This window comes from Corvus moneduloides, chromosome 17 (genome assembly GCF_009650955.1).
Source record: "Corvus moneduloides isolate bCorMon1 chromosome 17, bCorMon1.pri, whole genome shotgun sequence".
In the NCBI taxonomy this organism is placed as follows: domain Eukaryota; kingdom Metazoa; phylum Chordata; class Aves; order Passeriformes; family Corvidae; genus Corvus; species Corvus moneduloides.
The window spans coordinates 7215706-7229370 of record NC_045492.1 but is presented as its reverse complement, the minus strand read 5'-3'; the positions used below and the strand labels follow the sequence as shown (position 1 = coordinate 7229370).

The 13665-nt window shown below is 62.3% G+C and overlaps 1 protein-coding gene across 3 annotated transcripts; it reads right to left on the bottom strand.

Annotated features, from left to right (window-relative positions):
• Window positions 1–236: 236 nt before the first annotated feature.
• VSTM2L (V-set and transmembrane domain containing 2 like) lies at window positions 237–13294 on the bottom strand. 3 transcript variants are annotated; one of them, XM_032127211.1, is made up of 4 exons: window positions 13093–13294; window positions 5465–5634; window positions 4251–4301; window positions 237–1634 (listed from the first exon to the last, which is right to left on the bottom strand). In XM_032127211.1, exons 1-4 carry the CDS (start codon window positions 13199–13201, stop codon window positions 1323–1325), a joined length of 642 nt encoding a protein of 213 aa, XP_031983102.1. In that variant the 5' UTR covers window positions 13202–13294; the 3' UTR covers window positions 237–1322. The 3 variants fall into 3 exon arrangements, with proteins under 3 accessions (XP_031983102.1, XP_031983101.1, XP_031983103.1); XM_032127210.1 differs by having other exon boundaries at window positions 5465–5637; window positions 13093–13293; XM_032127212.1 differs by lacking the exon at window positions 13093–13294 and adding an exon at window positions 6491–7304 and having other exon boundaries at window positions 5465–5637.
• Between the last annotated feature and the right edge of the window lie 371 nt (window positions 13295–13665).

Genomic DNA, 13665 nt, shown 5'->3' with positions numbered 1-13665 from the left:
CTGGCTCACCTGGGACCTTGCTGTATCCTGCACCCCTCAGGGCAGCAGCTCCCGAGCTGGGCAAAGCTCCCCAGCTGCGGCTTTTTAATGCTCTGAGCCCTCAGCTGCAGGTGACAATGCTGATGCCCACCCTCATCCCCATCCCCACCAGCCCCAGTTCTGCGCCTTTTTCCTCAAGGCAGTGCCAAAGCCGTGTCCCCTCGCCATGCCAGGGGCAGAGAACGCAGACCCGCAGAGGCTTTGTTTAAAGAGCTTTATTAGCTGCAGCAGGTCTGATGGTGGCAGGCTGGGGGGCGGCAGGGGAGCAGCGCCCGGCACCCGGGCAGGGAGGCTCGGGACCCCCCTCTCCCTCCCCTCAGCTCCGTCCCCAGTGGCCGTGGTCACCCGTGGGGACAGCAGGGACGGGCTCTGCTGTTTGCACTGCGACACAGGAGCCCGTGGGCCAGACCCTGCCCAGGGCAATGCGGTGCTGTGGCCTGGGAGGGAGCGATGGTTGACTGGGAGGGGGCCGAAATCCACGCCGGCACGGGCAGCGGGACGGGGCCAGGGTGGACGGGGCTGGCGGATGAGCCCCCCATCCTCTGTGAAATGCGAGGGGCAAGAGGAGTGATGGGTGCAAGGGGCCAGCGATGGCACAGCTTCCCAGCCACACACGGAGCACGGGCAACTGCCTGGCTGAGCGATGCCAGAGCGTGCCGGGAGGATGCCAGGGATGTGCCGTGCCGTCCTTCCTCTGCTGAGCTCAGGCCTTGACGTGTTGGGGGCTGCGGGGCAGGCAGGGACAGGGCAGGGCGAAGGGGATACACACGGGCTGTAGGATGGAGGCTGGAACGTAGATACGCACTGTGGGGCTGGAACCGAGCAACTAAACGGGGCAACCTACAGGAAGAGGCGGCTGGGTCTGCGAAGCACAGGGGAGGGCAGGGAGGGTCCCGCGGGCAGGAGGGTCCCCGCTGGGCAGAGAGCTGGGACACAGCACAGCCCGCGGCACCACGGTGGCAGCGGGCAGCGGGCGCCCACCCGCACAAGGCCGGGGGGATGGGGACCACCACGTGTGGGCACAGGCCCTGGCCCCGGGCACAGCCCCAGCGATGCACCCATGGCACTGACAGGTCCGGCTCCCACAGCGCCCCGAGCCCTGGCACCGCTGTGCCCCCGTGGCTGGGGAGAAACCCGCGGCGCCGCGTGGGAGAGGGAGGTGGGGAGGGGTGCTGGACAAGACGGGATGGTTGGGCCAGTCTCTGGCAGGGGGTGCGGGACCCTTGGTGGCTCCGCTGAGTCCGGGGCGGAGGGGGGCTCCGGCGTCCCCCCACACCGCCCACCTACAGCACACAGGAGGCGTCTGCCGAGCGCTTCTTCAGCTCCTTCCCGGCTTTGTGGTGGTGGTGGTGGTGGTGTGCGTGGGCTGAGCCCGGCGCGGCGAGCTCTGCCAGAGGGGCCTCCCGCAGCTCGGTGTCCTGGGGGTGCCCCGGGCCCCCCGCTGCCTCCACCCGCAGGTACGCCTTCACCTTGTGGTGCCGTGCCTTGCCGTCGCTGGAGTCGATCACCCGGCACTCGTACGTCCCCTCGTCCTCCAGCTTCACCCGCGACAGCCGCAGCTTGTGGGAGATGTTGCTGCCGACCACCTTCACCACCTGCATCGGGGCAGACGGAGGAGGGTCAGGGGGCCCCCAGGACTGCCACTGCCCCCCAGACACCCGGGTCAGTGCCACGCCCGACCGTGTGCCGCCACGCCATGCCCCAGCCTTGTGCTGGGGGGGACACGGTAAAGGTTGGTGAAGTTGGTGCGGGGGGACGCAGCCCCAGCCTGAGCCCACAGGATGATGGAAGCCCTGGCTCGCACCCGGCCACGCAGGGCTCGGAGATCGATGCAGAACCACGCTGGCTAATTAGCTTTTCTACCAAATTGATTCGCTCTCAGTATTTATCACCCAATGAAATTTAAGACTTACTCACTAGCCAGAGCCGCGGCTGCTCTGGGCTGGGTCAATAAATCAGATTTATAACCCACCCCGAGGCCCCTGGCTCTGTTCCCTATAATCACACTGGATGGCAAAGGCCATTTTTCTACTCGCCGCTGCATTTGTTAGCTGAGGATTTTATGGTGTTTGGAAACAGGGCTGGAGAGGGGCAAAACCCACCCCAAACAGCACAGGAGGCAGCGTGGAGACCAAGACCCCTCAATGTCCCCTCAGCCCCATACTGTGGGGGCATCCAGTGCTGGCACATGAAGGCACCTGCCCACGCATGCACATACAAACACACGTGAGCACACACAAGCTGCTGTGTTCCACTGCCCTGCGCACCATGGGTTGCTGAGAGGCAGCTGGTGCTGCAGGTCACAGCCAGAGCCACCCCAAACACCGTCTGAGGGCTGCTCAGAGCCCCCATGAAGCCGTGAGCCCCAATCCTGCATTACTGGGAGTGGGGGTCTGTGGGGACAGGACAAGGCAGGGGCAGGAGCTGCCAGGCCCCGGTGTGAGTGTGCCCAGATGCTGAGACTGTCATGGGAAAGGAGCTTCAAAAAAACCTCTTAGTCGGGAGAGCCAGAAGTCACTGAAATTAATGGCTGGGAAATCTAGAACTAATAAAATAAAACCCCAATTTGCTGGTGCCACCAGTGGCCACGGAGCCGCTACCCAGCAGGTCACTGAGCCCCAGGAGGGAGGATTTTATGACCAGCCATAACTCCTGTGGCTCTGCCAGCACAGGCAGGGCAGCGATGGCCCTCACTGCCCACAGGAATGGGGCAGAGACCCTGGCACGGCCAGGATGGGCAGATTTGCTGTGCCCAGCTCAGCCCTGTGGTGTGCCATTGGATTCAAAGGGGGAAAAAATAAACCCAGACCTATCGTGTTTCACTTCTCCTCATCCCTGCAAAGCATCTCCAGCACCAGGTGTGTTTGGTGGATAACACACAGCCAAAGGGTGCCTGGCACAGTGGCTTCTGCGAGGGATTTATGTCCCCCCTCACTGTTTGACTCTGCTGTTTGTTCCCAGTCACCTGCTGTTGTGGCTGCACCACAAGTTCCATCAGAACCACCCGTGCTCATTTACCTCCTCCATTCCATAAACACTTAATGATCAAGGACATTTGAAATAACAACAAACAAAAGAGGTTTGAAGCTCCAGCCTCTCCCTGCTGGCTGTATCTGGAGGAGGCAGCAGAGACCTTGAATGATTCAAAATAAATCCTGGTTACACTTGCACACCCATCAATTCCATCCCAGCGTGCAATTAACTGCCTAATTATGCTGAAACATGCGACGGGTAAGCTGAGAGGAAGTGCTGGCCCCAGGATGACTCCATGCACCCACCTTGGCCCTTCCTGCCCCTGAAGCAGGGCTTGGGGTGGGATGCAGGGAGCAGCAGCCCCCTGAGCTCAGCAGATGGGGTCTGGCAGAGCCCAGGCTCTGGCTGATCCAGCAGCAGTCCTGGAATGTTGCTGCTTGTGGGGCAGGGAGCCACAGCACCCTGGTGAGGGACAGATCCTGGAGGAACCTGCTTATGTTTGGATATGGATTGTGGGTGTGAGTTAATCAAAGGGGACATGACCTCTGGAGGGGGATTCGTTACCAGCAAGAGAATCATGTGCTGGTCCTGCAGATGGGCGCTGAAAGTCGAGGCCCTCCCTTGGGAATGGTTCTTGCATTTTACCCCTCATAAAAGACTCTTGATCATTTCCCTTGATCATTTCCTGGGGATGAGGGACAGATCCTGGGTGTGAGGGGCACCCATCTGAGAAGCCACAGGTGCTTGACCGACCCCATCCCCCCTTGCTCACTCAGTGAAGGAAAAATGGAAGTGCCAGGAGAGGCTGCCAGGTGGGAAGCTTTCCAGCACTGCTCTGTGTCTGTGGCACCCTCAAATGCAGAGCTCCCCCCGGCAGGGAGAGCCAAGGGGGCACGCACCTGGCAGCAGAAGGCCAAGAGTGTTTTATTTAACTGATTAGTCATTCTGCTCACATGAGTCTAAATGGCTTTGGGATGCTAATCCGCTGAGTCAATTGGATTATTTTATCCCTGGCATTAAAGTGTCGCTCAGAATGCCGGACGAGGCTCAGGATCCAGGCTGTGCCTCTTGGTGCCAGGGATAGCAGGGCATCCCTCATCCTGGTCACCCCCAGCACTGAGCCAGGGCAGACCCAGCTCTCCCACCCTGGTGTTCCCAGCCTGTGGCACTGGGACCAGCAGAATGTCCCAGTGAGCCCTCAAGCACAGCCCCCCACAAGAACCATCATTCAAACTCACGCTGATTTTTGTTGCCTCCTTCCCAGGCTCCTCTGGTGGTGATGATATCAGCTGTAGGAAAAACAGGGTAGGGGAGACCAGAGAGGGAAGAGAAATGGTCAGCTCAGCCCACCAGACCCCTTCCCACTCCCAGGATGGCTGCCCTAAGCAAGGAGGAAGAGGGAGAAGGGAGAAGGGAGAAGGGAGAAGGGAGAAGGGAGAAGGGAGAAGGGAGAAGGGAGAAGGGAGAAGGGAGAAGGGAGAAGGGTCAGTTCAGCCCCAGCAAAACCAGGCACCCAGGGCAGATGAAGCCACACTGGGTACCCAGGGTGGAAGGAACCAGCAACAGCACAGCAGCCAGGGAGTGCGAGGTGCTCACCCACAGGTCCCACTGCATCTCAGCTCCAGGTGCTCCCCACAATCCAGGAGTGGGGATGGAGCCCTGACCACTGTGGCATCACTGATGCAGCAGTGACCCCTGCCCCAGGAACTCTGTCCCCATCACTTTCAGCACCTGTCCCATTGCCAATAATCTCCTCCTACAGCCGCCACTGGCTGTGCATTCCCAGCGCCTCCAACACCCCTGACTGTCCACCCTTGAGCCCTGGCAGTGCTCCCCCCCCATCCCAGCAGCACTGCCCTGAGGCTTCTCAATTTATGGCAACACCAGCAGCAGCCCTGCCAAAGACACTACAATAAAGGCTCATTAAAATCCCCAGAGCTGTTTCCCATTCTTTGGCCCTTATCTCTGTGTGAACAGAGAGAGAAATAAAGAGAGGCTGTTTGCCGGACCAGTACACAGGGAAACAGGGGACAAGGGAGGGATGAGCTGGTGATGAGGTAGGCGAAGGTGCAAGCACAAGCACAAAAACAAAGCCTCAGCCTGGGACGAGTCATGGTAATGGGCCAGGCAGCCCCTTGGCTGGCAAGGGCAGCCAGGACAGCCCAGCCCCACTGACCCCAGAGCATCCTCAGTGCAGCTGGACATTGAACAGCCCATGCAGGGTCCTGCACCACAGGACCCCCAGGCTCCTCTCTGTCACAGCAGAGAGGGTGAAACCCTGCTCTGCAGGTCTGATCAGCACCGGGGATGCTGCTGCGAGTTGGGGTCCCTCACCAAAACCCAACAGTGGCTGCAAGCAAAGCCCTTCCCCTGGGCAAGTGCAGGGAAGGGCTTTGCATGAAGGGCTCTGCCTTTCCGTGCTGCCGTGGAGGAGGAGGATGAGGGGCATTACCTGACTGGAAGCCCACGTCTGTTTGTCCGTCCAGTCCTTGTGGTTGCGGACGTACCACCACTGGATCTCGAGGGAGTAGGAGGGGGAGCCGCTGCCGCGGAAGGAACACGCCATCTCCACATCCTCACCCGCCTGCGCCGTCATGTCGTGGGGGGTCTCGGTGAAGAGAGCTGCTGGAGACAGAGCGGAGGCTGTGGGTGCCTGCGGGGACACACCACTGTCCCAGGGAAGGACAAAGCCTCCGGCCACACAGGCAGGGTCACCAGGGGTGCCTGGATCCTTCCCGGCCAAACAGAGCCAGCCCCAACAGCAGAGCAGACAGGTCCCTGTCATACCCAGCTTCTCCTGTCCCACCCAGTGTCCCCCTCCCCACCCCCAGCAGAGCTGCCTGGTCCCCCCAGGCACTTTGCAAAGAGCAGGGGGGGGGAAGGGAGGGAGCAGGAGCCTGTGGCCCCCCCGCTCCCTCAGCATCCCTCAGACCTCTGCCCCAGAGCGAGGGCGGGACCCGCCGCACCTCTGAGGTGTAAGAAATAAACAGAGCATGATCGCATCTCACTCAGACCAGGACACAACTGAAAAACAAATCCGCGCTTAATGCGGCCCCAAACAGGCTCCCACACGCCATATGGTTTGCTTTCCTCGCTCAAAACAAATATTGTTCGGAGATGTAATTAGAATTCTTTTCATCTCCTCTGGAGAGATTGTTGTTCCTCGGTACAGACGGCCCCAGCGTGCAGGGCACCGGCAAACGCTGCTGCCGCGATTGGTGCGGTGGCTTCTCCGTGGCACGGCACGGGAACAGGCTGCCAGCCCCCGGCACACCCCGGTCACCGCTTCGGCTGCAGAGGCTGCCCTGTGCCTCCTGTCCTCACTCACCACCTCATGCTGCCGGCACTGCCGGCTCACAGACACAGTGCAGGTCCCACCGGAGCCCTCTGGGACACACAGCCTGTCGGGAGCAACACTCTCTGCAGCCCTGATCCCTCTGAAAACCAATTATTATCAGCCCAGACAAAAAGTTAATACCTCTAATATCTCCCTGTCCCTCTGGACGCATGGAAATCTCATCCACTTATCACTTTCCTTTAATCCATCTCAGCAGGGAACAGAGGAAAATACCCAGCACCGGGGTTTACCCAGGCCGGGCGTCCTGGTGGGGTTCCCAGTGCCGCTCCCACATCCCGTTCACCCAGAATGGATTCTGTGGCAGGGAGTGGAGGGAGCCCCAGGCAAGGGAACAGCTCTGGTGACTGAGGGCTGTGGGTGGAGCAGGGGGGTCTTCTTGGCACAGGACAAAATGTTCCTCTGTGCTCCAAGCCCCAGTGGTGCTGAGGCTGTTGTGTCCAGCCATTAACCAGCACTCACCCATCCATTCCCTGGCTGCCACCAGGGAATTCCTGGTTGCAGGAATTCTGCCCCACAGAATTCCTGCTGGCAGGAGCAAAGGCCAAAGCCAGTGGGTCACAGCAGAGCCTGCACCAGCCCCCCAGACACCACAGCTCCAGCAGCGCAGGCGTGGGGTGATGGCCTGAGGGCTCCAGACGGCTCCAAATTACTGTGAACACAATTAAAATCTGCTTCCACAGACGGGAATTTGGCAGATAAGCTGAGAAAACGCAGGATTGAATCAAGCGCCTTCTTTCTTTCAGATTTTAATTGGGAAGCGTATGTAGTAATTAACCCCCGAGCTCGGGGTACCTCCAAGCACATCCAGAGGAGCACAGATCCTTGTGATGGATACCCAGGGTCATCACCTTTGCTGGGGACTGATGTCTTTCAGATGTGTCCTCCAGCAGCACCGTGTGCCCTCCCTGACAGACGCCGTGGACCCCGGCCCTGGCTGGACAGAGGTGACTCACTGCACCCCCAGCCCCGCCCCTCACAGGGACACGAGTGGAGATCAGGATCCCCCAGGCAGCCCCCAGGCTGGGCACGGACCCTACACTGTGTCGGCCAAGCTGCCTGGACACTGCTCCCATGAACACTGGCCAAGTCACCAACCCTGGCCAGTGCCCTGTCCCTCCAGCGCCCCGGTCCCCTGCCCAGCCCGGCCCCGGCCCTCTCCCCCCGCTGACATTGGCGCGGCGTCCCCACTGCAGGAGGGAGGGGGCCGTCGGGGGCCGCTGCTCCGTGTGCTTTATGGCCTGCTACCTGTCATAAACTGAGAACACCAGGATCAATAAATCTTCCAGGAAACAAAAATCAGGGGAAATAAAATGAACTCAATGGGGAAACACAGATAAACGGAATTGAAAACGCCTGCTGGGACAGCTTGGTGCTCTCATAAACTGGAGACAGACGGGCTGCAGGCTCCCTTCCTGCGGTGGGCACCATCCCTCACCTTCGTCTCACTCTGCACGGGGAGGGGGCTGCTGGCAGCAGGGATGGGGCTGTGCTGGGGCAAGGGCAGGTTGTGCACTGCCCCGAGTACCTGGAAACGACCCGCAGACCCCTGCTCCATCCCCCTGCCCCGTCCATAGGCCCCATGGAGCACAGAAAGCCATGCAGCCCCCAGGAGCCTCTCCAGGACTCTGCCTGCTGCCTGCCATTCCACAGCTGTGCCAGCTTCCATGGCCCCCCACCACAGCCCCCCCAAGGCACCAAGGACAGACACGACCGGAGCAGCGCCACAGGCACGCACTCAGGCTGATGTTTGTGTAAAGGTGTACCGGAGGACAATTAAATATGCATTGGACATTTGCAAAGGACTGTTAATCACCCGGCCAGCGCAGGTTCCTGCTCCGGGAGGGATTTTTTCCCAAAGCCGGGAGTCAGGAGCCTCTTTCTCTGCCCAGCTGAGCTGAGCCCCTCACCGGAGCTGCAGCCGGGCTGGTGGGGTGACACGTGGGAAGCAGGCGGCGGGGCTGGGGCTGGCTCCGTCCCACGCTGGGCAGGAGCAGAGGCTGGGGGAGATGAAACGTCCCTCTGCCCCTGCTCCTGCCCACTGGCGTGTCCATCCGGACCCTGCCCTGCGTCCCTGGTGTGGGGCCGGCTCTGACCTGCTGGGTTTGTGCTGCACCGCTGCAGGAAAAGCAAACGTGTCCAACAGAATCCCCCACCACCGATACTCTCCCCGGGCACCCACATCCCCTCCGGCACTCTCCCCTCCCCAGACATCCATGACCCCAAACACCCTCCGTTTCCCAGGATCCCACGGCGCCCGTGGCTGATGGAAAGCGACAGCCCCGGCTTCAGGGGCACCGTGTCCTGCCGGCAGCAAAGGCACCCGAGGCACATCCCGGCACACGGACAGGGCAGGGACCCAGAGACAGATGGACCCTCCTGGCTGCCACAGGACCCCCCACCCCTTGGCACAGCCTGCCTGAGCAAGAGCCATCCCGGGGATCGGGAGGCACAGGAGGCATCCTCCGGATGGATCCAGAAGAGGCCTGGGCACTACCCCAGTGCACTGGCTGTGTGACCCACACTGTCCCCACCACGGGGACACCGGATCTGCCAGCGGCTGCTGCTGCACAGGTCGGGCTGCAGCCCCCCTCCCCTCCCCTTCGCACCGCCGCTAACAGCTGTGGATGTGTCTCCTCCTGACAAGCCTGCGAGCGGGGATGCTGACCCCGGGGCGCTGAAAACACATCGCGGTGCAAACCGCTGCATAAACGCGGCGTGACTGCTGAGAGAGGGCAGGTGGCTCCGGCCCTGGCAGCTGAGCGGGCAGAGGGCTTTGGCGGTGAGCGCTGCTCTCCTCCAGCGACCCAGCCATCTCCCTTCCCACGAGACGCGTCAGGCTGGAGCGTTGAGGCCGTGGCTGGGGCCGGGAGGCTCCCACCACACGCTGGGGATGGCAGCGCCATTGCTCTGCCCCTCTTTACTGTCATATGAGCAGCAGAAGGAGCTCAAATTTGCAGCTTGTGAATTAAAAACAAAACAAAAATCCAGCTAACTCAGTGACTGTGATCAGGCCAGCACTCACCTCACCAGGGAGCTGGAATTAACCTTGAAAACTGCAGGTATTTCCAACAATGTCCCATCGCGTTGGGCTGTCCCAGCTCCTGCCCCCAGCACTTCCCACTCCCCTAATGTTTAACCCCCACAGCAAGAGAGATGTCAGTGGTGAGTCACTCCAGACTGGCCCTGGCTGCACAAAGCAAGGGGACCCGCTGCTCCCATCTGGTTCCTGAGGAGTTTCAGTTCTCAGACAATTCCTTCCCAAGGGGCTCGAGGAAGAGCTGTTACTTGATAGTACAAGTAGCAAAGCCCTAAAACGGCCTTTTTTTGACAGCTCCTGGTGGGGCTCCAGCAGTGTGTGCAGCCGTCCTGCAGCCACCACTCGCTCTGGTGCTGCTCTCTGCCAGGGGATGGTTCCCAGCAGGCAGGGGAGAATTCTCAGCAGGAATCATTCCACAGGAATGGGACGGGGCACACAGGAGCTTTGCTCTGCTGAAGATCAGCCCCCCTGGTCTCACACCCAGCACCCAAAACACGAGCCACTGGCACTGGCAGCTGCTGCTGAGAGCTGCCCACACCACACACAGGTGCTGGTACCATCCTGCAGAGCTGGCAGTGCCCGGAGCTCATGGACACGGCACCCTCCTGCCCGGCTCTGCCCATCCCACCTCTGCCACCTCATCCCAATCCAGCTTCACACGGAGCATACGATGTAAGGCATCAATGCACCCGTCACAACCCAGCCCAGCCATCATCCCCAGTGCCTAACCAGGCACCCACCGCAGATGGAGCCTTGGCGGGGGGGGGGGGGGGCAGCCAGGCAGGAAAGAGCCCTGCAGGAGGGAAAAAGGCTATGGAACAGAGGAGCTCGGAGAGAGCGAGACCTGTCGAGGATAGGGCCAGGAAGGGCTGTCTGTCCCGAGGTGCACGAGTCCCACTCACACCATGAACCATAATCCCAGAGGAGCCATGAAGGGGAGAGGGCCCAGCAGGTGCCCACCTGGGCATCCATCCAGCCCCCGGAGCAGCCCCTGCTGAAGGAGGCAGCAGTACAGAGCCTCCAGCTCCCTGGCCCACTCCAGGTCCCCACTCCAGCCCTGCCGTGCTGCCCACGGCTCCAGACCGCGTGCAGCCATGCCGGCTGTTGGTGGATTCCTGCCTCGCTCACAGGGAACGTTATGATTAAAATTAGCTGTCACTGTCCTAACGTAATAATTCCCAGTGTCTGGCCCGTCGTCTGTCAGCCGCTTCAAGGGAAGAGAAAGCCCAGACGTTTGATGAGGAGAGGTGTCAGATGTAATTGCGTTGAATGACTGCACGAACAGCAGCAGGAAAAACACATCGGCATGGAGAATTCCCATCAGGAAGTGCGAAAAAATCCGGCAGAATGCAAAGTGTTTATGAAAGTAATTGATAGAATAATCACCGGGGTGTGCAGGAACGGAGCAGGGCAGCGCCCTGGGGAGCCGGAGCCCCGCTCCCTCCAGCCTCCAGCCACGGCTCTGCTGAGGCGATGCGATATCGCCTGTACGCGATACCGGGAAGAAGCCGGGCTGCTCCTCCTCACAGCACGGCTCCCCTGCCCCACTCCAGAGACAGCAGGCTGGGAAGACGGCTGGAGCTTCCTAGCCAGCGCATGAGAAAGCCGATGGCAGCAGCCCAGCGTGCACAGGCTGCAATGGGGGGCATGAATAATTGAAGGCGCCAGCCTGAGGAGAGAAGGGGAAGAGGCAGCACTGTGGGTAGGGAAGGGATGGTGGGAAGAATCCTGCGGCTCAGATGCTCTCACGGGGCAGCTGGAGCCCATCCTGGCTCCATCCTGGCCAAAGGCAGAGCCTTTGCTGTGGGGGCAGGTAAAGGACTTACTTTGATTGTGACTTTTCCCTCCCCACAGCCCTGGCTGCCCTGCGAGCAGAACCTCGCTGTCCACAGTGGGGTGGCAGGATGGGGGAGCCGCCTGTGCTCCAGGGGTGCTCACGGCCACTTGCCGATGCCTGCGGAGCACATGCTGCTCCCGGTCAATTCCCTCGCTGCATCTGGCGTGGACAAGTTAAAAGGAAGAGTGAACGCGCTCCGGGGCTGTGCCAGAGCCTCGGGATGCCGTGGAGGCTCCTCCAGGCCTCCAGCCCCGGGCAGAGATGGCGGCGAGCTCTGGGCGCTGCCTGCTGCGGGCAGAGCCCGGCAGGACCTGCCCGTGCCCACGAGCCCCAGCCGAATCCGTCCTGCTGGCCACAGCCCTTCTCCCACTCCACGTCTCCAACCCGCTGGACTCTCGAGGTGTGGAGGGAAAGCTGCACCAGCCACTAATGAAATGATCAATCTCCGATCTGCTAAACAGCGATTTATACAGGTTTTCAGCACACACAGCTTTTATCAAATTGGTATTCACCTACTGAACACAAATGGCTTATTATACATGACCCACTTATTCACTGCTTTTCAGTATCCTTAATAAAGGTTTCTGTTGTGATTAAGTGAGTTGCTGCAGAACTGCTTGAGTAGCGAGCTGTAATGTGGCTCCAAAGTGCACTCGCCCTCCCAGAATATTTCTTCTCCTTGGCTCCCTGTTCCCTTGCAGCGACCATTTCACTATTTATTTGCCTATTGCTGAATTTCTGAGGGGAGCAGCGGTGGCTAATGGAGGCTCTTCACCCACCTTTCCGTCTGGCATGCCACCCCGCAGGTCTGGAAACTCTCCTGCTGTGATCCCCCCAATGCAGAGGCTGATCACCCCTTCCCTGGGCAGGCAGCTACCTGCCAGCCCACGCACCGCTGCGGGACACCGCAAACTGCGGGACACCTCACACCTTTCACCCAGGCATGGCCCGAGGCGTCGTGTGCCTGGAGGCTCCTTGGGGCAGAGAGGGGGGTCTCTCCGTACACGAGAGGCCCCGGAGCTGGGCGGGGGGAAGAGCTGGGACCCGGGCACCCAGCATGTCCCCGTGGTCACTCCTCGGGCTCAGACTGAACGTGCCCGTGTCACTCCACAGAGAGCGAGGAGGGTCTCAGCAACCTCCTCCGAGGGAGCATGGTCCCCTGTCACCTTCTCGGTACCCACAAGGGAGCTGCCCCCACGCCAGGTTCCTCACTGGAGGGTGTAGGATGCAGGAAGAGGTTCCCCTTCCCCAGCCCCGGTGGATCCCAGCGGGCTCGGCAGCACAGACCCGCCGAGCCACCGTGCACCGGAGGGAGCGGAGGAGCGGGAAGCGGCGGGGGAGCCCCGCTGCCGGGGCGTGGGGCACCACACGGCGGGGCGGGCGGCGGCACCGGGAGGTGCACCGGGAGGTTCACGGACGCGGGGTGCGGGTGGTGGCGGCGGCATCGTGAGACACACGGAGACGGGGTGCAGACGGCGGCGGGCACCGGGAGGTTCACGGACACGGGGTGCGGGTGGCTCCAGGCACCGGGACGCACCGTGCAGAGCCCCCGACTCTGCAGCCCAGCGGCGAAGGCAGAGGCCGCCCCCCGGGCTCCGGAGACGGGAGCGGCGGAGCCCAACCCCAGCTCGCCCCGGCTGCCCCCCGCTCCTCGAGCCGCCGGCGCGACGGACCGCGACGCGGGGCTGCCCTCGGCGGCGGAGCCGGACCGGGACCCCCGAACCCCCGCACCCGTCCCGCTGCCCGGGCAGGAGCCGCCCCGACCCGCCGCCAGCCCCGCGGGGCACCGAGCCCCGGGAGCTCCCGCCGCTCAGCCGCCCCCTTTCCGAGCCCCGGCCGCCGCCTCACCGCTGCCCGCCGCCGGGGCGTCCCACGGGGGGTGCCGGGAGGCGGCGCCGAGCTGCAGGTAGAGCCCCAGGTAGTGGAAAATCCCCAGGGCCAGGGCCAGGGCGCCCATCTTGCCGCGGGCGCGTCCGTCCCGGGGGCGGCGGCGCCGCCGGGCCGAGCCCTGTCCCCGGGGCTGCGCCGCGGTCCCGGCGCCGCCGCGCTGCGGAGCTCTTCCCTCGCGCGGAGGGCGCCGCGCGCCGAGGCGGTGCCGCGGCTCGCCCGGAGCCTCCCCCGCCCGGCGGAGGGATCCCGGCCCGCGCGCACCCCCCAAGTTTTTTTCCCACGGTTCATTCTTAAACTGCGCGGGGCGGGGCCGGACCCGCCGCGCCCCCGCGGGACCCCCGGACCCTCCGGGACCCCCCCGTGCTGCCCCGCCGGGACCACCCCCACCCCGTACTGCCCTGCGCCGCTGGGAAGCCCCGGCACCGCCGGGATTCCTCGCACCGCCCCAACCGGACCCCCCCTCCGCACTGCCGGGACGTACCGGCACCGCCGCGCCCACTCGGGACCCCTCGGCACCCCCGGGACCCCCCC

Excerpts from the sequence above, each read along its gene's own strand:
- VSTM2L (XM_032127210.1), bottom strand. The coding sequence starts at position 13,201 with ATGGGCGCCCTGGCCCTGGCCCTGGGGATTTTCCACTACCTGGGGCTC. Across the intron at positions 4,302-5,464 it reads AGACGTGGGCTTCCAGTCAG|CTGATATCATCACCACCAGA; the intron begins GTAATGCCCCTC and ends TTTTTCCTACAG. Across the intron at positions 1,635-4,250 it reads AGGAGGCAACAAAAATCAGC|GTGGTGAAGGTGGTCGGCAG; the intron begins GTGAGTTTGAAT and ends GCCCCGATGCAG.